Source organism: Phaethon aethereus (assembly GCF_964289735.1).
Source record: "Phaethon aethereus genome assembly, chromosome: 1".
In the NCBI taxonomy this organism is placed as follows: Eukaryota; Metazoa; Chordata; class Aves; order Phaethontiformes; family Phaethontidae; genus Phaethon; species Phaethon aethereus.
The window spans coordinates 138,304,512-138,331,881 of record NC_138575.1 but is presented as its reverse complement, the minus strand read 5'-3'; the positions used below and the strand labels follow the sequence as shown (position 1 = coordinate 138,331,881).

The window sequence follows — 27,370 nt, the reverse complement described above, 5'->3', positions numbered from 1 at the left end:
TGATCACCTCCAAACCAAATAATTTTGTTTTCTAACAAACAAAACATAGAACAGAACACGTGCAGGTGATGGCTGTTAAATAAAGGTTTAGGAAGAAAGTTACACAATCTTAAGGGATTCCAATCTGAGCAATGTGATGAGAGCCTCATGAAGCCAAAATACCCTCAGAATGCTTAAAATTTCCTGCTTGTTTCAAGCCTGAAAGAATGAAGGAGGAATTTAGAAGAAAAATTCATTGCGGGGATAAAAAAATATTGATCACTTAAGTGTAACTGAGCTGAAGTTTCACCAGCGTTTATAAGAAGCATACTAACACTGTGGGTGCTGGAGTTCATACAAACACCACTTGCCTCTACTGCCCTCAGCTGATGCTCCTTCCCATCCAACGTGTGTGGGCTAAGTACTGGACTGACTAGGATGACCCAGGTAACTACATACCTGCCATTCTAACAATGATCCCAGGCAAAATAACAAAAATCAGGGAGGATTCAAACAATAACAACTAACACAGCTATGCATATTACATCTTGTCAAACTAACTGGATATGTCCTTAGGATATTACAAGTTCAACAATTAAAAATATCCATATATAACAGACTTCCACTAAATGTCTTGCCTCTTTTTGATCCAAGCAGTTAGCCAGTATTTAGGATAATGCCATTTGTTCACTTTAGGAGATGTTTATGATAGAACTGGTCTTTCTTGGAGGCAAAGCTGTTTATTTATTAAACACAACATCTCAAAAATGGCAGAAGATTGCATCTTTGATCACTGCTTTAGGTATCCTTTCAGCCAGGGCTTTGTTGGAGAGGCTCCCTCTAGACTTCCTCATTTGAGATGTAATCATATTCATGGGGCTTACTCATATCTTATGTAGTACTCTTTTCTCCAGACAAAACTAAAACATTGATGAAATAGGTAGTGAATCCCTGAGCCAAGATACATCTTGCAAATATGTGTATTTTGGCTGGTGACCTGCAAGTGTTTGAGAAGCACCTTTATCGTTTCCTTAGGGATACAGCTACATTCTACGGTTTAGTGTGATTTAGATCAACTATAATTACTGCATAATTTACTATTACCTACAAGCAATGTGTGTGCATGGCTCTCTACTGTTGCTTCTGGAAATTCACTTTTGCTCTTTGTGCTCTAGATGTACAAGACTTTCACTACATCCTTAAGTCAACTTGAACTGCAGTACCTTGGAAACTCTTTAGCGGCAACCTGAACAAACTTGACTATTTTTGTCTTTTAATACTGACTGACTGAAAATCAATCTGTGTGGTTTTCACATCACAAATGTATCTCCATATTTAAGATGTATTTTAAGGTGCTGTCACTTTTTTTTACCTGCAGATGTGAAAAACAAGAAGTTACCAGTATAACGAGATGCCAAATAACAGCATATGTGGGGGTAAAATTAAGGATACATACGTGACATAGACAGTGGGATCGAGCGCACCCTCAGCAAGTTTGCAGATGACACCAACCCGAGTGCTGTGGTTGACATGCCTGAGGGACGAGATATCATCCAGAGGGACCTGAACAAGCTTGAGGAATGGGCCCATGTGAACTTCATGAAGTTCAACAAGGCCAAGTGCAGGGTCGGGGCAACCCCTGGTATCAGTACAGGCTGGGGATGAAGGGGTTGAGAGCAGCCCTGCCGAGAAGGGCTTGTGGGTACTGGTGGATGAAAAGCTGGACATGAGCTGGCAATGTGCACTCGCAGCCCAGGCGGCCAACCGTATCCTAGGCTGCATCCAAAGCAGCGTGGCCAGCAGGTCGAGGGAGGGGATTCTGCCCCTCTACTCTGCTGTGGTGAGACCCCACCTGGAGTCCTGTGTCCAGCTCTGGAGCCCTCAGCACAGGAAAGACATGGACCTGTTGGAGCGGGTCCAGAGGAGGGCCACCAAAATGATGGTTCCTCAGAGAGTTGGGTAGATACCCCATCCCTGGAAACATTCCAGGTCAGGTTGGATGGAGCTCTGAGCAAGCTGATCCAGTTGAAGATGTCCCTGCTCATTGCAGGGAAGTTGGACTAGATGGCCTTTAAAGGTCCCTTCCAGCCCAAACTGTTCCATGAGTCTATGATTGTGGTAGCGGAAGCTCTGCACAGAGCAGTCTGTAGGCAGGCACTGGCCCGTTTGCCTGTCAGCAACCCAGAGGATCACAGGTAACTGCCCGAACGCACACCACAGCTCACGCTGCCCGCTGCTGCCCTGCGCCCCCAGCGAGGGCCGCCAGCCGGCGGGCAGCGCCGCAGCCTGCCCAGCGGCCCGGCTTCCCGCTGGGCCCCTCCACGCGGGCCCGGGCACCACCTGCTGTCGCGGGCACCCCTCTTCCCCGGCCAGCGTAAGACTCGGTTTTCCCCAAACCGCTACGCAGAAAGAGACGAGGCAGGAAACCGCCACAACTTCTCCTCTTTGCGAGAAGCTGCCGCCTTTTCCCCGCGGGGCGAGGGAGCGACCGCGGCCCGGGCAGCCCCGCGGTCCCCCGCCGTCGGACTACAGCTCCCAGCATGCTTTGCAACCCTCGCCGCCTCCATCTTGTGTGGCGGAGGCGCGGGCGAGTGTTCGCTCCTTCTCCCCTCAACAGAGGCCGGTTGTTGCGTTGTTTAGATAAAAACTGCGTGACCGCGGGGCTCCTTGCAGTGTGTTTTTTGAGCCTGCAGTAAGGCAAACGGTTGAAATGCTTCCTCGAGAAACCCTTTGCCCTCATGATCTGGTGGGCTGTGCTTTGGCAGGGGGTGCCTGACAGCAGGCCGGGGTCTCCTCTCGCGGGCTGCTCTGTTTCCCAGAGGAGCTGTAAAAGCGCTTTTCTTTCATGTAGTGTCCTGGGAATCTCTTCAAAAATACACAGTGGGTCAGCTTTTCTCCCGGTTCAGCAAAGTTGAACAAGACCTGCTGCTGTTTGCTCACAGCTCGCACCCCTCTCCCCGTTCCTCAGCATTTGGTATGTTGAACCCACAGCCGCTGTGCCTGACGGAGCCCTGCTGCCTTTTGATTTCCTCTTGTAGTGGACTTGCTTGATGTGAGCGAGGAACTGTATTTCAAGCTTTGCTAAATCTGATGTATCTGGTACTGGACCTTTTGTTGATGTGCTATACATGGCAGGTACAACTCATCACAGGCATTGCACAGGCAGTAGGTATATGCACACACACAACCACCATTCTCCAAGTGGCCATTGCTCTTTTATTTTGGTTTTGCACAGCCGTTTGGAAGTCCTTGCTATGGAGAACTTGGTACCTTTGAAAAAGCCATGTTCTGCATTTCATCTCCTGGTAGACCTAAGCATTGCCTGGGTAGCACTATCACAGGGCCGGTTTTTCATATAAACGTGCTAGCCTTTCTACTCTTGGGGCTCCCTCTGGGTGGATCTTAGTTAAGCACAGGCCACATACAGGTTTTTAAAAATCCTGCGACAGCAGGAGCCTTCGTGGGATATCTCACAAGGCCAGGGATCTGCTGGCAAGGATCATCTACAGCAAGGTGGCTCAGGGAGATAAGGGCGATGCACATGTGCATGTATCCAAGTGTGGCAGCAGGGAGAGGAGAGACAGGACAACAGCTGGAACTCAAACGCTATGGCAGAGAGCTGTAGATATGTGATAGGAAACCTAAGTGAGAAGAAATTTGAGTCAAAAGGCTTGAGGAATAGCTTGTGTGGGAGCCATGAAAGTGGGCTGGGGTGAACTAGGAGAGGCTGAGATGAGATGAACGAGAAACAGAGTGCAAGTGGAGACCAGTGGGGAGGAAGGGAAAAACAGGAATCTCGGAGACAGTGCAGAAATACATTAGGCTGCTTGTGCAGACATGGTGGGAGGCTCCTCTTGTGTGAGTACTCTTAACACCAGGTTGGAGGCAGGGGCACAAGCACAAGTTTGTTGTTCTTTCCCTGCCTTTTTTTTTGGCCCATTTTCTAAAGCATCGTAGTCCCTTGGAAGCAGCTTTGTTCTGCAAGTGTCCAGCACCATTTCCCTTTTCTTTAAAAAAAGGAACTTCTGTAACACTGTCTTGCAATTGACATTGCATCCATACATTTTTGGAGCCTGTTTCTTAACCTAAGCAGCAGTAAGCTTAGAACAATTTCAGGAACACTTCCTTAGTTTTCTCACACTCTTTCTCTTCCATGAACTGGCTTTTCTTACTCCACCCTGTCTTAGCAGCAAGTTTGCAGGTTTTTCCCACCTCCCCCACTATAAAAAAAATACGTCAACACTGAATCAAAAGAAATGGAGTACTCGGTGGTCCATCCTATCCCAGGGAGCAGTCATCCTCTCAGAATGGTGTTATCAGGGCATTCCCTATCGCCTTTTCCCTTCAGAAACCTTCTCGTAATACACTAGCAGCTCCCTGTTCTTTCCTGTGGTATTCCTGCCAGTTTCCAGCTTTGCGATCAGTCTCAGAGACTGTATGAAAGGAGGATTTAAACCTCTCTTCCCATTAGCACTGGACTACTGTATGCTCAGTTGCACAGTTGCCTTTCTCTGTTTAGCATTATCTACCTCCTGAACAGCTTTTATAGAAAAGCAACTTCAGAAATGCTGAATAATCACAAATTGACCAGTCTTTCTACAAGGCTGGCTAAGCCCAGGCCTCCTGGCTCTGTCATGGTCTCGTGTAAATCAGAAATGCAGAACTGGCATCAAAACTGTAATGACCTGAGGGAGCATCTAATAACACTGTGTCGGACACTGCAGTATTTCCCTGACTGAACCCCAGTCCCTTCCAAGCATCAGTCAGCATGAAGTACACAGGCAAGAAAAAAGCGAATTGATTCTGATTACTTCCACTATTTGCATCCTGTTTGAGACTGGAAGAATTTGAAATTGAACATTGGAAAGATAAATCAAACTCTAGGTGATGGAGTTTTTAGTCCGACAACCGATTTATTTCTAGTTTATTTTCTTGCAGGAAGGCAGGAAGAACAAGAGAGAGAAAAACCAACCTTGAAGGAGGTTACAACCTATAAAGAGCCATCTTGGGCGTACAGGGCGGTTCTTTGCTTCGCGGAGAACCCAAGAAACAGAGTGACGCACAGCAGCCGTGTGGTGATGCTTAGCGGGAGTAGTGACGGAAAGGAGGGCCTCTGTTCTCCTCCGCTTGCGCTTACGCTCTCCCGCCCGCGGTGCTCGGGGGGCGGCGGGGCTACGCCAGCGCGGGCAGCGCAGCCGGGCGACTTGCCAGGGCCGGGAACTCTCGCCTTACGCAGACCAGGCCAGGGTCCCCTAGCCCAGGACAGGCGGCCGCCCTCCCGCCCGGAGGAACGTGTCCCCTCGACGCTGCCCCTCCCGCCGCCGATTCCCAGCCACCCGTGCCACGCACCCCGCGTGACCGGCGGCAGCAGCGGCCGAGGCGAGCACAGGAGAGCAGCCCAGCTCCGCAGCGGCCGCGGTCCGGGGGCCGCTTGCCCGCTGGAGGGCTGGGGCGGCCAGGCGCTACATGCCACCTTCCTCCCCTCCTGCCCGCCCGCCTCCCGCCTGAGCAAGGGGCGCGAGGGGCGGGGCGGGGCCGGCCGCGGCACCTCCCCCGCGGGAGGGGGCGGGGCTCCTCTCGTTTTCGCCATGATGAACAAATGACCTCGCGGGGAATGAAATTTAAGTTCCACCGAGGGGAGAGAGTTCTCTGCTTCGAGCCCGACCCCACCAAGGCTAAAGTGCTCTATGATGCCAAGGTGACGCGCCGCGCGCGACCCTGCCCTGGCCCCGCTGCGGGGCAGCGGCGAGGCGCGCCGGGCAGGAGGGAGCGCGGGGGGGCGGGGCCGCCGCGGAGCCCGGCCCGCCGCCGTTGCTGCCGTTAACGCTCCCCGCTGGGCGTTGCGCGCGCTCCCGGTCGTTCCCCTTCCGGGCGGGTGGGAGGTGGAGGGGGAAGCGGCTGCGGGCCCAGCCCGGGAGGCGGCGGCTCCGCCGGCAGCACTTGTTGTGGAAAACGGACGCTGGCCCGGGGAGGGGGCAGCAGGCGGCAGGGCGGGAGCCGCCCGGCGTCACGGGACCGGGAGACAAAGCGAGGCCGTACCCGTCGCTGCCGGGCGTCTCCCTCCCCCCCCCCCCCCGTCCTCGTGCCGCCGGCATCGCCCCCGGGGGGGTCTCACCCCGGACTCTCGGCGGGGCTTGGCTCTCTCACCGCCCCCACTCCGCCCCGTAGCAGCTGTTTTGGGCCCCTGGGCTTTCCCCCCGCGGGGTGGAGGCGTCCCGCTGCCTGGGTGACGGAGAGGCGAGGGAGCCCGGGCTGTCGGGGCCTTGCGCTCACCTCGGGTAGGGAGCGGAGCCGCACAGGGCCCCTGGAAGTGTCGGACTCGGTTCCCGCCTTCCGTTCGCGGTTGAACACCTGCAAAGTAATTCTGAAATCTTATTTTCCGCCCTGCGCTTTCGTAGCCGAGCTAGGTTTATTCCCCCTCCCTGCTCTCCTACCCTTACTGCCCGAAGGGTTTAATGGTACCGATGATACAGGAGAGTATACAGAAGCAGGATAGCAAGCAGTGAGCGGTGGACCGTAAGTGTTGCAGTAAGAGGTGACTGACTCACTTGGGCCTGGCCTTAAGAATTTAGTGATAGTAGTTGTAGAGCTTTGTGTAAGTATAATGTTGTTATGGGGTATCAGTGGGACATGAAATAATTTTTCAATCCTAAGTCATCTGTACCTAACTTGCAAACAGAGTTCTGTTGTTTTGTTTTGTTAGAGGGGGGTGAAAAGGGAGGTGTTGCAGCTGGGTTCCTGACCACATTCATACCTTTTTCTGGAAGTTTGCTAGTTGCGTAGATTAGTGATTTTCAAATATCTTTGATCAGGAACTCCACCTTCCTGTAATACTTTGGGCAGCTTGTTTGTGTGTACATCTATTCTTATGTTGAATAAGCCCCAATGACTTTAATTGCCAGCCCTAGAGGTAACCTGAGTGCAAAAAATGGTAGTGCCTTCTTTACTTTCAAATACCTCAAACTCCAGCATAACTGTCCTTGACTCCATCACTAGTTCTTAAATTCTGGACTCCCAAGTTAAAACCTTACTGTAGCCTAACTACTGGGTGCATCTGGAGGTACACATTGTCTATTAACCACCATTCAAGTGCAGGCAGAATGATTCCCTTGTTACTACTAGTCCTGATGCTGATTTTAATGATCCACCTGAGATGTCTTTTGAGATGCAGGCCCTTTCAGACTGGCCCATTTTACAGGTGTGAAAGAGAGAAAGCAAGCAAAGGCTCAGATATTCACAAAGCCTTTTAATATTTTGTGGCTAAGATGCAGCATTTTTCAAGAGAGTAGCGTTTCTGAGGTTTATATATATATAAAAAAACCTCTGTTGTCTCCTGCTTTGAGGGCATGAAGAGACAGCACATAGGAGAAAATGTTAGTAGCCCAGATGTGTATCTGCATATCTGTATTGCGATACTGCGTTATTCTGCATCTCCCTTTGTCTGTCTTGAAAGCGTGGGACATTGGAGGACAGGACAAAGATGGTTAGCAGTCCCCAACTTTAAAAGTGCTCAACAAAAAAGCTAGTTTTTATGAACATTTAGTATAATCCATATCTTCTGCTCTATCAATATTCACTGGCAAAGTTATATTTAATTTCTGTGCGTATTTCTTTTCTCCTTTGTGCATAAATTCCCTAAATACTGGAAAGCTCACTTTCTCTCAAAGTTTTTAATACATGCTATTCAATATTTTTTTCAGATTGTTGATATTATTGTTGGAAAAGATGAGAAAGGCAGAAAGATTCCAGAGTATCTGATCCATTTTAACGGTTGGAACAGAAGGTAAGAACCTGTATGCAAGGCTTCAGTTCTTCCATTTCTTCTATTTTATGCAAAGAAAAGCATTGCACAGAATATCAAAGGACTTTGGTGTTTGCAGGAATATTTTTTGTTTTGTGAATGCCTTGAATATACTTGCTTGTGTTGACATGTTGGTCTGTATCCATAAATTTCAGTGGATCAGTTTGATAGCCGTGAGTTTAAACTTTATGGGATATCTGTCTGTGGCATATACTTGTGGCTGCTAGGTTTCCATTAATAAAAAGAGTTTATACTTTGTTAAATCTAGGCCTGGATTGTTTGTCAAGGCCAGTACATGAGTGCAATCCCTGACTGCGATCTACAGCATGTGTCGGTGCTACAAACACTATTGCCTGTTAAGTCAAGGTTTGAGAGATTTTAGATAGCAACACAAGAATTGAAGCCATGTGAATACAAAAGGATGCAAACCTTGTGATGCAGATGTTTCTGAATGACATTAAAAGAGTGCTTTTTAGATTTAATGTATATTAATTCATTAGTAATCATGAGTGGCATATATTCATAGCCGTTAATAATTTTCCTTTGTCCTGTCCTTAGCTGGGATAGATGGGCAGCTGAAGATCATGTTCTTCGTGATACAGACGAAAACCGCAGATTACAGCGTAAATTGGCACGGAAGGCTGTGGCTCGCATGTAAGAAATCCTTTTGGTCTCAAAATGAATGAGAGATTCATTTTCAGATTCAAACAGATACATCCAGGTGTCTACAAGTGAGCTTGGCCTCTAAGCTCATGCTGTAGATAGTCTCAGTACTGTCAGGGCATTCCAGGGAGCCTCTCTTATACTAAGGTAGATACCTACGTATTGTTATTAAACAACACTTTAAATAACCAACAATGAATAACTAAGTTATTCCTAACTGTTGCTGTGAAACGCCTGTGTATTGCATCTACATCTTCCCAAAGAAATGTACTTGAAAAATAACTTAGGAAAACCTGAAGTATTTTTCAGCCAAAGGCAATAATCTAATAGTGGTTGGCCATGGCTTGAGGATCTGCTTGAGAACATGAATATGAGGTAATGTACGGACGTTAAGGTATCCGCTCTCAAATAAGCATTGTCCAAATTATTTCAGCATTAGTTAATGAAAATAACTCAAACATACGTTTCCTGTGCATGTAATTAGCTAGGACAAACAAATTAAATAATACTAGCCAAATTTCAGTGAGCCATTTTATGTTCCATAGGAGAAGAAAGGGAAGAAAGAAGAGACGTTGCAGGTTGCCTGGTGTTGACTCTGTATTAAAAAGCCTTCCTGCTGAAGAAAATGAGGAGAGTAGTGAAAACTGTGAGCTTGTTTTCATTCTTTGGTAACTGGCATGATGACTTTAACTTGTTGAGCTAGGGGTACAGTGCATGCTGCAAGTTCCTATTAGGATGACACGAGAGTATCACAGTCCTATTTGAAATATACCCGGGCAGTCATATGAAGAGTGAGCACTGTGTTTCATGCTAAGCATCTATTAAGTTACCTCCTTTCTTCTTATCTTCCAGAGGCTTTTCCTTGTGATGCTTCCACTCAACTATTCTAATCAGTGATTTCAGACCTTAATGCTACTTTTAGTGTAGTATTTCTAGATACAAGAAGCCCTCAGTTTTCTTTGGTGTTAGGAAACAAGATGCTTTCCCTGCTAGTGTTTCTATGTATTTTAGGGGGCAATAAGATTTTCTTTTCCCCGCAGTCTACCTACTGCAAAGGTCTGTTTCTAGTCAGCTGACTGACTGATTTCACTCTCAAGCCAGCTCTTTCATTTCATAGCACTTTTCTTTGTAGCTTGAAAACCAGCAGGAACACTAGCTGGCACTCAGCTGGTGTTCTGGCAACTGTTCCTGCACAGATCCAGACCTTCTGATTGAATGATTAATACATTAATCACCTGTTCAGAACTAAAGTCCAATAAAGATTGGAAAGATGTCTGAGTGTTCAGAAATGTAGGGAGCTTTTAAAAGTGAGTGTTTTTTCAATTAGAGAGAATGCAAGAATATTTCCTGTAAACTTCTTGCCTTACGTATTTAACAAGTGTATAGTGTGCTGTAAATAATGCTTGTGTGTTTAATTCAATTAGAATTATTTATCCTCCCTAAATATAAGCAGCTAGTTGTGGGAGTTTCTTCTGGGTTGGTGGTTTTTTTGAGGCCTGAAGTTGGTTGGTCTTAACCTCTGCAATGTAATAATGTGAGATAAATATGTGAAATCTCTTTTACACAGCTATAAGTAGTTCTTCTTCTGATGACAGTGATGAAGGAACAGATGAAGAAATAAAAAGTGAAGAAAGTGACATAGAAGAGAGGACAGAAATGGTATATTCATGAGCTCCTTAACTTAATAGGATTTAAACATCTGTATTTGAAACTCTGGAAAAATTGAAGTTGATAAAATATAGGCCACAGCTGGTTATTTAGCTGTAATTAAAAGCATAATTTTCTTATTCCTGGTGCTTACTGTGGTTGACATTTTTTAATTATAGAGGATGTCATATTCATGTAGAATTCTTTGGTATTAATCTAAAGATACACATTTGTTGCTTTTCCTCTTTTTCTACACATAAAGCTTATGTGGAGAAAACATAGCAAATTAGATTATCCAGATTTGTGGGTGCTGTAAAATTTTACTGGTCTATGCAGGTTGGACAAATCCTAATAGCAGCAGAATCTTTCTGGCTTTTGTATTTTACTGTGAAATGGGCATGATCTTAATTTAAAATGTAGAAGACTGACTTAAAAAAAACCCATTTATTTTCTTTACACTGTCAAAAAGAAAGTACAGTGTAAACAGGTGTTCCGAAGGTCTATGGAATCTAACTACTACAGTGTGGGTGATCTGAAACAGCAAAACCTAACAAACTTCTGTTCATTCTTTTGTGTTAATACTTAAGTGAATGCTAAATTAACAAAAAAGCTTTAAAAAATGAATTCACAGATGACTTCAAAGCAGTATTGTTAAATTGCTTACAATAAGGCTACTATCCGCTTAAATATTTACTGTACTTTATATATTTTATTTTTGCATGACAAAACTTGATTGTTGTATTGCATCCTGACTACTTAAGTTCTTTTTCACTAATATTCATAAGCACAACCAATATATTGTTTCTTGCACTGCTTTGTTGTAGAAAGAAGAACAAGACACCCACACAAAAAGGGACATGGAAGAAAGAGCAATAAGCATAGAAATTCCTGAAGTCTTGAAAAAGAAGCTTGAGGAAGACTGTTACTATATTAATAGAAGAAAACGGGTATGAAATAAAAGCTATGAAATGAATGTGCATGGGGGGGTTGGGGAGGGCATCAAACGTAGTTCTTGCGTATAACAACAACTGTTTTTTGAACTTCATTGCAAAGGTGAGCTTAGAGAGTATAAGGAAGAACAAAAAGTGTAGGGAGCAGAGTTCTCTATAGCTAAAACAGCAAGTTGTCATTCTAGTTAAGAATGTAACATTTCAGTACCCAATGGTGTTTTAGAGTAAAGATTGTTTTTTAAAGCTGGAAATGTAGTAAGCTTGTTAACCTGACCATATTTTTGTTTCTCCAGATGTTTCTAAAGGATTGATCAAAAACGCAGTTTAAGGGTTCACATTAATCACTCTGGAAATAACTTCATGCAGTAGAGGCTTATTAAACTAGTTGGTACATTACAAGTTCCTGTTTTAGATTGGTATACTTTCTAATTCTTTTTGTAAGACATTAATTTTTTGTTTCTCTTTCAGCTAGTGAAGCTTCCTTGTCAGACAAATATAATAACCATCCTGGAGTCATATGTGAAACATTTTGCTATTAATGCTGCTTTTTCAGCCAATGAAAGATCTCGGCACCATCAGATGACTCCACATGCTAATATGAATCTTCATTATGTGCCGCCAGAGAAGAAGTAAGTAATCTTTAGTTCAGCGCTATTGTCACAAGAAACATGACCTTGCATTCCAGGTTCTGTTTCAAGGTTGTTCACTTCTGTGAGCTTATATATAGCTAGCTTATCTATAGATATACTGTGATGTATATCTATTTATGGGCTTAAAATAGTTGATAGATACCTGTAGTACAGTAACACTGGCAATTTGTTTTATCGGTGAGAGAGTCCCTATAGTCTGAAAAGACATTATGCAAAAGCATCAATATCTCCTTTTATCATGTAAGTTCTTGTGATGATTGTGACATATTTGGAAGAATGTGTTGCTATTGTCTACATGAAGAATTTTTTTAGCAATGAGTTAAAATTTTATAAAGGATAAAAGTTTTATACAAACACGTACAAGAGAACTACCAAGTGCAGGTGATTTTTTTAAATTTTTTTCTTAATTGACATATCTTAAGTCGTAGAGTCAATATGTAGGGAAACAATGTGTGTAGTAACACCAATCCTGTTTATTAAAATTGATTGTGTCTCGGTTGCTGCTTTCTCAGCCAAGCTGTATATTTTTCTAGTATGCCACAAATGCAGTGCGTTAATCTTGTGTATTTCAAGTATGACTTTTTCTGTTGGTTGTTTTTTCCATATGCTAAAGATTCCCAATATTAGATGCGACTGCTTCTTTATCTGAGTCTACACTGGGGTGAAATCTTGTATTTTACCAATGAGAAATCTTGACTTTTGTTACCACGCTCTATTTCAATGGTACATAATTAGGCTATTCCTTGAAATATTTTGGTGTGTGAGACCAAATTATTATTGATGTCATTTGTTATTTGACAGATTTAATGATACTTTCCTTCTTTGTAATAAAATCTCCCAAAGAAGAAGTTAGATCAAACATCAGAAATATGAACAGAAGGTTGTATGCACATTATGATTTTTGAAGGTGTATGTTTAAGTGACTTCCTCAATAAAGAAGGTGCTTGAATAAGGAAAATGTGTATAATTTCAGTGATCTATTAGGTATCGTAGAATAGTTTGGGCTGGAAGGGATCTTTAAAGACCATCTAGTCCAACCCCCCTGCAGTGAGCAGGGACATCTTCAACTAGATCAGGTTGCTCAGAGCACCATCCAACCTGACAGCAATGTTACCAGGGATGGGGCATCTACCACCTCTCTGGGCAGCCGGTTCCTGTGTTTTACCACCCTCATTCTGAAAAATTTCTTCCTTAGATCTAGTTGAAATCTACCCTCTTCTAGTTTAAAAGCGTTACACCTTGGCCTATTGCAACAGGTCCTGCTAAAAAGTCTGTCCCCATCTTTCTTGTAAGCCCCCTCCTTTAGGTACTGGAAGGCTGCAGTAAGGTCTCCCTGGAGCCTTCTCTTCTCCAGGCTGAACACCCCCACCTCTCTCAGCCTGTCCTCACAGGAGAGCTGTTCCAGCCCTCTGGTCATTTTGGTGACTCTCCTCTGGACCTGCTCCAACAGGTCCATGTCTTTCCTGTGCTGAGGGCTCCAGAGCTGGACGCAGGACTCCAGGTGGGGTCTTAAGTAGGAGAGATTCAGCTGACAACTTTATTGCGTTGCCCTTACTGCTTTGACACAGAAGGTAATTGACCTTCTCCAGTGTGATAGAATTTCCGCACATGATGGTCCCCTCACCCAATTTCTATATAGTGTTTAAAGAAAAAAAAAAGGCAATTTTAGCAGGCGGTATGGAATGCTAATAGGAGGTATGGAATTTCTAATGTGGGTCGTTGTGGCAGAATCGAATTACTGTTACCATACATATACAGGAAATTGATTGTGCTCCTGTACTTGGCACTGGTGAGGCCGCACCTCGAATACTGTGTTCGTTTTTGGGCCCCTCACTGCAAGAAGGATGTTGAGTTGCTGGAGCGTGTCCAGAAGAGGGCAGTGAAGCTGGTGAGGGGTCTGGAGAACAAGTCTTATGAGGAGCAGCTGAGGGAACTGGGGTTGTTTAGCCTGGAGAAAAGGAGGCTGAGGGGACACCTCAGTGCTCTCTACAACTCCCTGAAACGGGGTTGTAGTAAGGTGGGTGTTGGTCTCTTCTCCCAAGTAACTAGCAATAGAAGAGAGAAAATGGCCTCAAGTTGCACCATGGGAGGTTTAGACTAGATAGTAGGAAAAATGTCTTTTAAAGAGAGAGTGTTAAAACATTGGAAGAGGCTGCCCAGGGAGGTGGTGGAGTCACCATCACCGGAAGTGTTCAAAAAACGTGTGGATGTGGCACTTCAGGGCATGGTGGTGTTGGGTTGATGGTTGGACTTGATCTTAAAGGTCTTTTCCAACCTTAATGATTCTGTGATATGCACTTGATACATGAGAGATGAGTACCTTCATAGATGTGAGAGGTGTTGGAGGTAGGCTGGCGTCAATGTCCTTGGTTCTGCTTGTACTGGCGCATCTACTGACCACTTAGCGCTGCGAGTCTTTTACACAAGCCCAAAGCTGAAATTTCTAGTAGCCTCTAAATGTACTGCTTTGGTTACCAGGAGCAGGCCACTGGAAACTGATCTCCAATGCAAATGTATCTGGTTTTGTTGGTTCACTGGATATGTCTTTAAGCACAGCCTTAACTGCATCTTGGTGGTTATAGATCAAATTCTGCATGTGCCTTTTAGACAGAGATTCAATCCATTGAGTTCATACTTTTTGTGGCAGGTGCCTCTTTTTTGAGCCTAGTAAACTTGGAAAAACAAAATAATGCTTACATGAAAAACTAACTTTATTTACTGTAAAGTAGATTTTATTAGTCCAGTAAATAGTAATAAAACAGAATTTTGTATGATTTTGGTTTATATTATTAGGCAGACTTTTAAAATTTGTATTTGTCTGAAGTTACCAACAGCAATCACTGTCTCTTTAAGTGTGCTTTTAATCACTCATCATTACTTAGTGAAGTCAGTATATCGTAGTTAAGATGTTAATGATGTGTATTAAAAAGGAATTTCCTACAACTACACTGAAGAATTTTGACATGCAGCTTTGAAATTCGTAATCCCTTTTTTTTCTCTAGTGTTGAGCTATGTAAAGAGATGGTAGATGGGCTGAGAATAACCTTTGACTTCACACTTCCATTAATTTTGCTCTATCCTTACGAACAAGCTCAATTTAAGAAGGTTACTTCATCAAAATTCTTTCTTCCCATCAAAGAAAACTCAACAAATACCAACAGGTAGGTTGGGTATAAGGAGTCTAATACTGCTTCTCTCCTGAGGAAAATGGAATAGAAGGTGGTTATGTGTTCAGAATAGGATGATTTCTCACATACTTTGACTTAAAAATTGTCTTGATAAAATGTTGAAGTTTTCCATGAATTGTTTGCCTGAATTCAGGTTCTGAATTTCTATCTGGTTAACTTCAAAAGGGGTTTGTTACTGACTGGTGTAGAGTTACGCTGCAGCTTCGTGGGGAAACAAATTTGCATTGAAATGTAAATTTGTGTTCATTAACTTTTAAATTTGAAAATAAATAGCTTCTGGAAAACTGTTTTTAAAATAAGGCCTTATTACTTTGATAGTTATTGGGAGGAGACTGTCTAATTTGAATAAGGATTTAACAAGACAATGTGAAACAAGAAGGATCTTTTTTGGGTGAAGAACCCTGATCACTTCTGTAAAGCTGCCTTTATTTCTTAGAAATCAGGAGGAGCTTTCCCCAAGTCCTCCTCTGTTGAATCCACCAACGCCTCAGTCAACCGACAGCCAACCTACAACGGGGGAGCCAGCTACGCCAAAAAGACGAAAAGCTGAACCTGAAATTCTGCAATCACTGAGGCGTTCTACACGCCATAGCTCTAACTGTGATAGGTTATCGGAAAGCAGTGCTTCCCCGCAACCGAAACGACGGCATCTTGAGACCCCAGCTTCTATGCCAAAGCTCTTCTTGCACTTGGAAAAAAGTAGGCTTTGCTCCTTAAAAAAAGAAGATGACTTAAAATCATGTTTAGAGCAATAATTTAATGTGATCTGGACTGTGAACTGAATGATTGGAGTAGGAATTCATTACTTTTTGTATCTGTTCTTTCTCTCTGAAGCTTATACAAAATGGAGAAATACAAAACAATATCTTCGGTATTTTGGTACTGTATTTCTCAACAGAATTCAAGGAGCTGCTCACAGAAATGTGAGCCTACTTTAGGATAGCATTTATTGAATTACAGCGTTTAAGACTTTAAACATTTTAGCAGCAGGCCTTAGTTGTGTTTAGTGGCTTATAGTTCCATAAAACAGATAATGACATTTTATTTCTGATTTCTTTTGTTTTGCTTTTCCTTCCCTTTTGAAGAAACCCCTGTCCATAGTGGATCATCTTCCCCTATAACTTTGACTCCTAGCAAAGAGGGGAGTGCGGTTTTTACTGGCTTTGAAGGTAGAAGAAACAATGAATTGAATGAGGTAACAGATTTTTATGTTACTATCTTAGATTCAATGATTAAAGGTTTTGTTGACCTCAGAATAGGGCTATGTAAGAAAAGGTTTTGTTTGTGTTACTTATTTCATCTTCGATTTTGAAGTTCTGCACAGACTAAATTACTTACGGTGCTATAAAGATTTCATAACCAACATTTTCATGTCTTATCTTTAGGTTTTGTCCTGGAAATTGATGCCAGAGAATTATCCACCAAGTGACCAACCGCCACCTCCCTCATATATCTATGGATCTCAACATTTGCTACGGATGTTTGGTAAACTGATGCAAAACTCTGTGCTGAATCAGAAGTGCTTTATTTGGGTTTTTTGTTTGGTTTGTGGTTTTTGTTTTGGGGTTTTTTTTTAGTGACTGTATCCATGTGATTTGTTGTTTGCTTTATCGCATTTAGTTTTATTCTTGGAGAAGCAGACATTTTAGTCTCTTTAAAACTCTTAGGCTATTCATAAACTTACTTATCTCTTAGTGTCTCTGTAAGCCTTCGTTTAAGAAAAGTAAAAAAGCAGCATTCACTTTCTCAGCATGTTTGTTTTTAGTAAGGTTTTGAAAGATCACTGAGTAACTTGCAAAGAAAAGTGGAGGCTGCAGGGAGAATTTTTTGTATTCTTTTTTTCTGTATAGTAGATAAAAGTAATTAGGAGTTGCTTTTAAAAGAACAGGTGCAAACATTATTTCTCTTATTTACAGTAAAGCTACCAGAAATACTGGGGAAGATGTGCTTTCCTGACAAAAACCTAAAGGCTTTAGTAAAACACTTCGAAATGTTCCTGAGGTAATGTGACACAATGTACCACAACAGTGTTTGCATTGTTACATAGATCTAAGTGTCCTGGAATGACAAAGGGTTTTTAAAATAAGATGTTAATTTTCAGTAACTACAAGAATATGATAAAATTTAATATAAGATGTTAATAATAACAATTTGAATAAAGATTAATACAAGGTTTTTGATTCTGTAATTCAAATTGAAGGGAACCTGAACTCCATACTCCATACTTTGGAGTTTTGATAAACACAGTGCTAGAGAACTGAAGTATGAAAGTTTATTTGCTAGTATGTATACAATAACAAGTCTGACTTTGTTAAGAAACCAAGTTTATGAAGAAATACAAACTCAACATTGTTACTTCTGAGAGCATAGCTGAGAGTTTTGATGTTGCATTGATATTACCAGGGGGAGAAACTTGTGGTTTACAACATGTTTTTAATTATGGTGGGTTGCTTTTTTTAAAGAAAAGCCTGTCCTAATTGAGCTTTAAACAGAAAGGTTTCTCTGTTGTGCAATGCAGTGGCTTGTAGAGGAACCCAAACTCTTTCTGATCATGCTAGCTCCACAGCTGGAGTCAGTATGGCCATACCTGCACCATGACCAGCTTTGTTTGTCAAGTACTCTTTGTTTGTCAAGTACATGACATTGTCGTGGTAGTTAGATATCTAGTGTGGCACTGTATTAGCAGCATCAATACAGTGGAAATTAAATTTGCCAAGGAAAACTTACAGGAGAAGGTGTTGTAAATGGTCAACATTTGGAACAAATGTGGAACTTGTAACACTTTTGGTCAAAAACTCTTAAGTAGCCACATACTGCAGAGTAACATAATGTGGCACTAGCATATCAAAAGTCCTGTTAGAGGTCAGAGAGGTGAAAGCTTTAAAATGCTTTTACTTTAATTGTTGAAAATAAAAGGTGTCTCAAATGTCAAAGTTTCTACAATACAAAATTTTTTCACTTGAAGCATTTGATTTTTAAGTTTTACTCATTGCTTTTTATGTCTCTATTTTGTCAGATCCTTATGAGTATTCAAAATACCTTTCAGTTAAACAGGACAGCATTAGTGCTTATTGTTGGAAATGTGTTTTTGCTTGGAGTCAATATTATTCAGGGTGCTTAACTCACTGTGGATCAAATTGGTTTTTATCAGACCTCTGGCTGTTCAGATTCTTCTGTGTTGGTCAGAGCAGGTCTCTACTCTTTAGCATCTTAAATGCAGTTTCTTCATACCCATTCTATGGATGAGCTGTTGTGGAGTGAAATAGAGGGAAGGAGGAAACGTGTCCCCCCACCCCTATACAGGTAGGGAGGTGATTATATTGAAAGTTCTACTGGTAGTATCCATATGTGTTTATTTTTCCATCTGACCATCTTGTTGAAATGTGTAGTCATCTATGAATAGAGGAGAAAAAAAAAAAAGGCAGAAGATGTTTCCACATCAGTATTTTTAGGTCAGCTAGAACTGTGCTTTTGAAGCAAATCTCTCAGTAGTTCCCACTTAGCATGCTTTGTGTTGCACTGCAGAGTGCTCCGAGTACACAAGCTTGATTCCTTTTAGAAAACACTTAAACAGAAGTGTGCTCCAGTACTAGGAGGCATTCAGTCCTCAAGACCAGACTACAACAACTAAACCAAAATGACACCCCCCCCCCCAGGCAAGCATAGTGTGGATATCGCATATCTGGTACAACAAAATATTTGAGGGCTGTGTGGTTTTTTTCAAGTGCTTTCTATGCCAGTGTCACATATGTTTTGCTGATGCTGTTCTCAAGGTTTCTTTTCTATGCTGAAACAATGAAGTCTATGGTTTTGTCAGAACTGGTATAGAAAAAGCTTGCAAGTTACAGTTACTGCTGTAGGAAGCATTTGATCTTGGGTAGCTTTGTCATAAATACTCTTGTTAGACTAGTTTCCTTACCAGATACGCTGCTGTGTATTCAAATAGGTAACATAGAAACCAATGGGAATTATTAGATTTTTTTTTTTTTCAACACATGTTCTGGGGCTTTAGGACGTCTTTCATTTGAGTATTTGTTTGTCCCATATGTCATTGAATGTCGTCAAAGAATTACATTTTCTAGAAACTTGTTTAGACTTGATTTTTATCAGAAATACTCTGCATTATCTGTTTCTCATCACAAGAGAGAACTTGAGGCTGAAGTGACATCTTGTGATAGTTCTTCTTTCATTTTCACATCTGTCTTTTCCTTTTTGGGAATGAAAGGATTAATCGATGTTTATTAAAAATATTTTCCATCAGTTCTGTTCTGGCTTACCTTTTGAAAGGTAAGAACTGTCCTACACAGTCTGTATGCATTAGATGATAGCAGTCAGCTTACTTAAGACTGCCTAATTTCTTTTAGTGAACTGCTCTCGAGTGGCAAGCTGAAATACTCTCCTTTTCTTTATCTTTCTAATAGCAGACAAGTGTTTGAAGCTGTCTGTTTGCATTAATAAAACTGTTTCTGAATCTTCCTTGAATTCTAGGTAGAGTAGTCCAAGCATAAGTAGTTTATGTATTTTTAAATAAAATTTTCATGTGCTACACAACTGATTTAGTTCTGGCATAGATACTGATTTAATTTTGTATTATGATTTTATGGCTAAAATTTACAGTTTCATTTAACATTTGTACTATTAATCTCATGTGGGCTGAGAAACTGAGACTTATTTAATATAACACTTTGTCTAGAAGCTTATTTTATTGACTTTACTCAGTACTTGATAGATGCATTAAATTCACTTTGAGATGCTACATGGGTATTGTTTTCCAGTCATGCCCTCAGATTGCTGCTAGGCAAGATTGATTTCAGTTTCCCAGACAACATATATTTTTAAGGGATGTATGAAGTACATCTTTTCGAGTTTCATATTAAGTAGAAGCTGTACCCTTTGTGCTTAGTGCAGCTTTCTACAAGTGTACATAATGAAAATTTATTCATGGAGAACACAAAAGTTGATTTCTCAATTATAGAATTTGCAGAAGTAAAGAAAACTAGTTTCTCAAATTACGTACAAAACTTTTAGTCTTCTCTTCAAATTATTTAGCTCTGAAATAATTAATAATACTCGCAGAAGATCAACGGTCTGAAATGGACGTTAGTGGCAAACTTGCCAGTTGGTTTCTCTGAATTTTAGTTGCAGTTTGAGTTTAGTCTTCAGGAGCAAGCAGTGGAAGCTAATACAGTAACTGGTGTCTACTGACTGGTCATCTTAGTAAGAAAGGACCCCTGATTAAATCTTCCTGCCTGTTAATAGTTTTTGAGATAGAGTAAGTATTGCATTTTAACAATTCTGTTATTTCAGCTGTATTTTTAATGAAATGCTGTTGTGTGCTCTATTTTGACCTCTCTGTATAGTGAGGTGCCTAGCAGGCCTCCAGAGGCTGCTTAAGTGATGAGAAATGATAGGCAAGACGGTACTGGTTTTTGTTTTGCTGTTTCCGTTGATTTGAACACAGCTTTGACTTTGAAAACTGTTTTGGGATCAGAGAGGTTGCTTCTCAGGACTATTGACTCATAGGAGATACTTAAAAATTAGGAGACTGTAACATGTCTGGTTTTAGAATAGCAAGACCCATCTTCACTGAGGTAATTTCAGTCAATGTCATTTGCATGGTAGGGGGCAAAAAAAGCAAAACAAAATGGTACAGCACTTCAGAAAGCCATAGGTATTTTGACTTCCATGAAATACAGAAGAATAAGTGATGAAATATTTCTAAAATAATGATTGTAAAACTTCTAATACACTTTTCCAGATGAGGCCAATATGTAGTATTTCTATTCATGGAAAACTACATCCTTAATGTCACAGTCTTTGGTTTTGTTAAAAACCCACTGATATTTCAAACTCAGTATATCCTGTAAGTTATCTCTTTCATTTTAGAACCTTTTTTTTTTTTCCCCCCTGGTGTTTTACAACATGCTTGTGCCACTCTGCTCCTTGGGTAGAGAAGTATTTTAATGCTGTTGATTATTTTATGGAAAGGAAGCCAAACCAGAATGTGACCAAATTAGAGGGCTGTGATAATGTTTATATAGAAAGATGACAAATTGTTTGAAGTAACCTTAAGAAATAGATCTCTGGTTTTGATAACACAACATTCCTTTAGTGGTGTAGTGATTTTATTATATGTAACTGCAGTGGTGAATTATGACCACTAGTCTGTGCTAATGTGCAGTTAATGAGAGGTTATTAGTGGCTTTCTGAGAATGAAAAAATGAAGCATTGCACATGGTGAATAGAATAGAAAACATCTTTAGGTGAAGTTGCTTGTGATGGAGTTCTTGCTCACTGTGACTTAATAAAGTTGCAAGATGGCAACTAATTAAAAATAACTTTTTGAAGGATCACAAAGAATGCAGTTCTGCTGCCGTTTCCTATATTGATTAGGGCTTTTCTATTTGCCTCCCTATTTTGGGAATAACTGGTTACTTGACAAAAAGTACCTGTGCAGCATAGCAATTATGACATACTAGAAAACTTCATGGAATTGGAGCCTAAATGTGAGAAAATCGGGGTTTTGTGTGTCAATGGACAGGTGTGGGTTTAGAGGCACAAAAAGGTAAAGGAACTTTTTTTTTTTAAGTTTTGAAACACTTTGAAATGAAGGAATTCTACTTGCACAGTGAATGTATATGCCTTATTTTAGGGCATTATTACTGTTGTAGTTTGGGCTATGCTGTGTTTATTGGATGGGTAGAAGGGAAACTGCCATTTTGGGTCCCTTCAATTTTGGCACCTTTATGTTGAAAGCATCTTAGTCAATGAGTACCTGGTATTCTACAGGTTCTTATTTTCGGTAGGCTTTTGTTGCCTGGCTTGTGTGCAGAATCTGCTCATGTGTGCTTATTGTTCTTGACTAAGGTTTGATTGCTCTGCCAAAAATCCTGAAATTGCACCATGTGGATTGCTTCTCTTCTTTCTGCTTACCAAATCATCAGGTGCCTGGGTATTTGAATGAGGAGTATATTCCTAATCCTAAGAGCAGAGGTTTGGATCATGCATCTAAAGTGAGTGGTTGCCCAAAATATTTAAAGTGTTATGGTAGCTTTTTTAGAAGGCAGCTCCAGGAATTGATTGTGGGATCTGTGCTGGCCTTGCCAAAAGTGGGTCTTCATCCTTAAGACAAACCAAGGGCTCTTGTAGGACTGTTTTCCCAAGAGGTCTACTAGAAGGTACCACTTTTAATTTCCGCTGACCCTGATTACCTGAAATGTTATGTTGGCAGATTGGCATCTTCACAGTTTTCTGCACTTGCCCCTTAAAGGCCAAGGAAGATGATCTCTGTTTCTGTATGTGGATGAGTAACAAGAGCCCAGTCAACAAAACAAGCCTGCTGGTTCCTTTGGCATGGTTTTTGAGTCACTGGATACCAGAATAAACATCTGAAACTTTTCACTTCACTTGTTCTGTTTGACTGCATTGGGATTATGATGAACTTTGTGTTGGCGAGCTTTTGCCCTGAACAGCCTCCAGATGGAGACATGCTTATCAATTGGAGGGGGTGAGGGGCAGGTGGTGGCGTACACTTTTGTGTGAAACTAAGCCTTTTAGCTTTCAACTCCTGCATTTGAGTAGTAGTCTTGGAGAGGAGATAACTTCTTAATCTGCAAATTACATTTCTTTTGATGAGGTGACTCCTAGAGTTAGGACTTATCATGCTCTTTAAGGAAATTCCTGTAGATAGATCATTAATAGTTGTGTTTCAGACAGCATCTAGGCCAGGTATCTGATCTCATCAAAGCATCTGCTTACCTTCTAGAACTAAGAGCTGTAGCGAAAGTGTGTAAGATGTTACCTTCCTGGAAGCTTCTCCTTTTAACTCTGTATTCTTATACCTTTATGGCTCAGGTGTCCTTCTTAAAATTATTAAGGTTTTCCTTTCTTCATAATTTTCACTCTTTTCAGGCCATCCCTGAGTTTGTTTATGTCACGGTAGCTTACATTTAGAAGATTGTTTTTCTTCATGCAAAGAGTGTTCAGGTAATAAGGTTGTGTTGACAGTGCCAAGACAAAGACATTTTTGCTACTAGATGATGCTCTTAAAGCTTGTATTAATTCAGTGACTGTTGAGAAATGTTCCTGACATATATATATGTCAAGTGGCCTTTTAATGTGGATAACGATAGTTCTGTGCCTCTCTTTGGTAGATCTGCCTGCGTAACTCTCAGCCTGATGATAGTATATTTGTGAGGCTATTGCTTGGAGTCATCTGAGGTAAGCTTGCTTACGGACTGCTACACCTGAAGATCAGAACATAGGAATTCTTCAAGCTAGGTTGCCCATGTGTCTGTTTCCTTTGTCTCTATCCCCTCTAGTCGTTTCTGAAGTGTTGCTCTTCTAGGAACCTGTGGTAGAGAGGGAAGTAGGTGCATTGTGCCCTGTTATCTCTATGTTCTGAGCAGGAGTGTAAAGCGTATGCATTCTTTTTGTGGATGCTCATGATGAGAAAAAAGTGTGCACTCTTACACCAGGATGTTTGTGTGGACATCTGTGCATCGCAAAACTCAGTCACTGTGTAGGTATACACATATGAACTCTGTAAAAATTATGAAAATGAAAAAGGCAATAATGCAACAAGTGACCAAATTTATCAGGTTTGTAAGTTAAAAGTAATGAAACAATTTCTGAATAGCTAAATAGCAACATACTTTCTGATCTATAGCTGGATATTGGCTCTGCTTCCTAAGTAGAGCTCCCTCTGTTTTAAAATCTTGGCTCATGACTTGCAGGTGCCAGTGAAATTGATCTTTGTGCTATTTCAGCTTTTCTAAGAGCAAAGCATTAGTGAAATATCCAGTAGACTTCGAATATTTCTGTGCCAGCTTTCTGCATTGCATTGGAATTTGAGTAGAAAGTAGCTTTATAAGGGCCACTGCTCTTTGTTTACAGATATACAAGGGATTGGGACAGTGGCTGACCTCATGTTCTTTTGCCTGTTTCCTCCTGCTTCTCTGCAGAAAGTAATTTATCTTCTAGCTCTGGAGTATTTTGCTTTTCACAACTGTTACATTAAGAACACAGATGTACGTTTGACTGCATGTATTCTGCCTGCTTTTTTTGAGGGGGGATTGTAGCTGTGCCACAAGCATCTTGGCTAAAACTTCTCATCTTTACCAGCTGTCACTTTAGCTTGCACCAAACTGGCATTTATGACTGATCTTAAGCACAAGTCAGGAAATTTGTAAGAGAAAATGAACCTGTTTCCCATTACTTGCCCTTAAAATTCTTAGAACTGTCAGCTACCCAATATCCTCTACGGGTTCCTTTGTTTTATTGATGTTCTTTTAAAACATACTGCTTCGTATGATCTAGCACTTGGTATTGTGTTTTATGGAATATTAGCCAATGACACTAAGAATTTGATTGTCCCGTGTAGTTCGTACTCACTGTTTATGTCTTGAAGTCATCAGTGCATGTATTAACATGAATTTTTAATTAAATTCCATTTGTGGCTCATCCTAATCTTGTGCAATCTAAGTATGTTAAATGTTAGACTCAAGTCTGTAAGTTTTAGGCCTTATCACACTCACTTCCTACCAACCCCATGTATCCTAGAAAGTGGCTAACTACAGTCAGAGGTCATAGCAGTTGATGACTCAGGTATTTTATTAGCTTGTAATTTGCTATAATTTCAGTACTGTCTTGTAGTGGTTTTCCTAGAGTAAGGGGTGTGTGTAGTGCGAATGAATGACATATTTCAGTGAAGATTAGGACAATCTGTGTGAATTGTTTTTGTGTTTCCTTGGATTATTTTCTAAGGGGTATCTCTATCTCATGGAAGAAAGCATTTTATAAAGTATTAGAGCAACTTTATGGCCTGGCAAGCCTAGAAAAGTAGGTGGTGAACGGTTTTAATGACAAGGGCTAGCAAATCACGTAAGTCATGTGGTTCAAACAGTGTATCAATCAAGTATTGGTGGCTTTAGTCTAGATTTGTCCTATTTTAGTTCAAGAAAAGAATAAAACTGTTTTTTCCAGGCTCATTCTTTTGCCAAAGTTTAACTAATTTGGATTCACTGTTTAGTAGTTTGTTGCATTTCAGGGGAAAATATTTCACTGATGTTTTATTTAATTTATTTAAATGTCTTTATATCTGTGACTAGGAAATTGGTATAATGCAGCTGTAACATGCTGTAATATTAAAAAAAATTTTTTGATTTAACAATATAGTTTTCATAGAAGTTTTTTTAATTATCTCTCAACCTTAATTATGTAATCCTTTTTGCATGGTGTTTTCTAATAAAATTGGAAGCTGCTGTTTGACCCAATGAGAAATTAATGTAGTACGAATACTTATAAGCAAAAAGTATGCTAAAGTATTTAAGGCACTTAAAATTGTGTGAATGAAGGCTGTGTGGAACTTCAAATTTACTTAGGTCTTACGCATTTATTATGATAGCTTACGTGGTGTCAGTTTGTGGCAGAGCCAATTGGATCCTTGCTTTAAATACAAGAAAGAGATTTCTCCCTTTTGGCAGTGCCTGCCCCAGGTGAATATTGACAGAAATTATGTGCTTGATTAGACACTGTTACGGGTTATGTAACAGAGTCTTTTCTGCTCAGTTCCTTAGATAATGTTCAAAAACAAAAAGAAGCTGCCATTTGATCTTCTGGAAGTGTATTGGTTGTCCAGCCTGTTCACTTCCATGTCTTAAACCTGGAATATTTACATCAGAAACTACCCTAGGTCCCTCTATACCGTTAATTACAGAACTCGTATGAAATAAGCAAGTATGGGGGAAGCTGACAAAGTGCCTTCTAAATAAATGATGACACATTGAAGGATTGATTTCTTCCAGAAAGGCTTGTATTTCTCACTGCTTTTCCTTGAATTAGTAGGATTTAATCAGTTATTACTCCAATTCAGCACTTGTTTGATGCCCATGTTTAAGTACAAGTGTGTGTGTGTAAAAATTGGCCTTTTTTTATTTATCTGTGTTTTTGTGCTGTAACCTTTATGTATGAGCTCTCAGCAATTAATATATTCCTGATTAAATTTAGATTGCCTTATATAGAGAATCTTGTCAGTATTCTTTGATGCTTTGGCTTTCTTAAGATCCAAGGACATGCCTAGTTCAGGCAGTGTAGCTGTGAGTGAGGTTGGAGAAACACTATGGTTTTAATTGCATTCACCTGTACATTTTTTTTAATTTGGATTTTCTATGTCCAGGGTATTGGTTATGCAAAACTGATATTTTTAGCTTCCAATAGTGAGGTCATCTCCCTAGCCAGTAGTTCTTGAGAGAAACCAGATTCTGCAAATGACATTGTTTCCTGTTGTTTCCACTGCTTCCTACTGTAACTCAGAGAACCTGTAGCTAACATTTTGCCATGTTTATTGGTGCTGATCTTTAATATCCAGGTATTTTTGAGTGTCTTTTTTTTCTGAAGTACAACTTGATCATGTGCTTCAGGGTTTAAGAATTGTTTTGCCCTTTTGCCCCCATTTGTATACCTGGTATCTTTGTTTACAAAGGAAAGAGCAGAGAGTTTGTAGTCATTTTATCTGTTTGTTACTGGTGTTAGTAGCTTTCAGTCCTAAACGAAAGAAAGAATTTTATGTTAGCAGAGCAGGAAGACATGATAAAATATTGGGTGCTTGTCTGTTTGAACAATATTTGAAGACTGGCTTGGAGAAGTCTGAAGTTAGGGAACTGAATTTGCAAAGGATGCGTATTTGTCTTTGAGAGCCATATTTAAATCAGATACTCATGAGGGGTGGAGACCCTAAATGCACAGGCATATGAAAGAACAAATCTTAGATTTACTTACCTTAAAAGGTAGAGTTTGACTTAATGATTACTGGACATTTGTATAAGATACTGACATAGTGATAACTGAAAATCCTGGTTCTAACATAGATTAAAGTGGTATGCTGAGCAGGTGACTGACAGAAGTTCCAGAATGATCTCACTTTTTTTTTTCCTTTTTTGATAGTTCTTGGCATTCTTTTTTGAGTGTAGGTTCAACTTTCAGATTTTTTTTTTTTATTGAGCTTGAGCTATTTTTTTAATGCTATTTGGATTTAAGAATGATAGGGGAAAGCTGTAAAACTTGTAAAAATAGGGCAAGCCTTTTGTATGCCAAATTTTAAAGTGTAATAACTCTTAATTTCCAGGCTGTTGTTTTGCTGAGCTTAAAAATTAAATTGAAAATAGCTTTTCTCTTAAATGTTTCATGTTCTGTTCTTTTTTTGGTGTGCTTTCTTCTCAGGTTTTTAGCAGAATACCATGATGACTTCTTCCCAGAATCTGCTTATGTAGCTGCATGTGAAGCCTACTACAGTACTAAAAATCCTCGGGCAATCTATTGAAGCTATTAATAAAGATTAAATCCTACTGTATGTAGCCCATGACAATGCTGTTTTGCCACTTGGCTACAAGATGAAGATGAAAAAGGAATTAAAACAACTTCTGGAGTTCAAGAAATAGGGAAATATCTTCTGTGATGGTTGGATTACTTAGGAATGGAGAACTTCTTTTCGGA

At 40.8% G+C, this 27,370-nt stretch overlaps 1 protein-coding gene across 2 annotated transcripts; it reads left to right on the top strand.

Annotated features, from left to right (window-relative positions):
- The first annotated feature begins 5,371 nt into the window (after window positions 1-5,371).
- Window positions 5,372-27,370, top strand: MSL3 (MSL complex subunit 3). Of its 2 annotated transcripts, none has more exons than XM_082006351.1 (13): window positions 5,372-5,677; window positions 7,680-7,762; window positions 8,339-8,434; window positions 8,989-9,089; window positions 10,011-10,102; window positions 10,915-11,037; window positions 11,509-11,669; window positions 14,693-14,851; window positions 15,315-15,577; window positions 15,964-16,073; window positions 16,264-16,363; window positions 16,795-16,879; window positions 27,098-27,370. In XM_082006351.1, exons 1-13 carry the CDS (start codon window positions 5,579-5,581, stop codon window positions 27,195-27,197), a joined length of 1,572 nt encoding a protein of 523 aa, XP_081862477.1. In that variant the 5' UTR covers window positions 5,372-5,578; the 3' UTR covers window positions 27,198-27,370. The 2 variants fall into 2 exon arrangements, with proteins under 2 accessions (XP_081862477.1, XP_081862476.1); XM_082006350.1 differs by having other exon boundaries at window positions 8,956-9,089.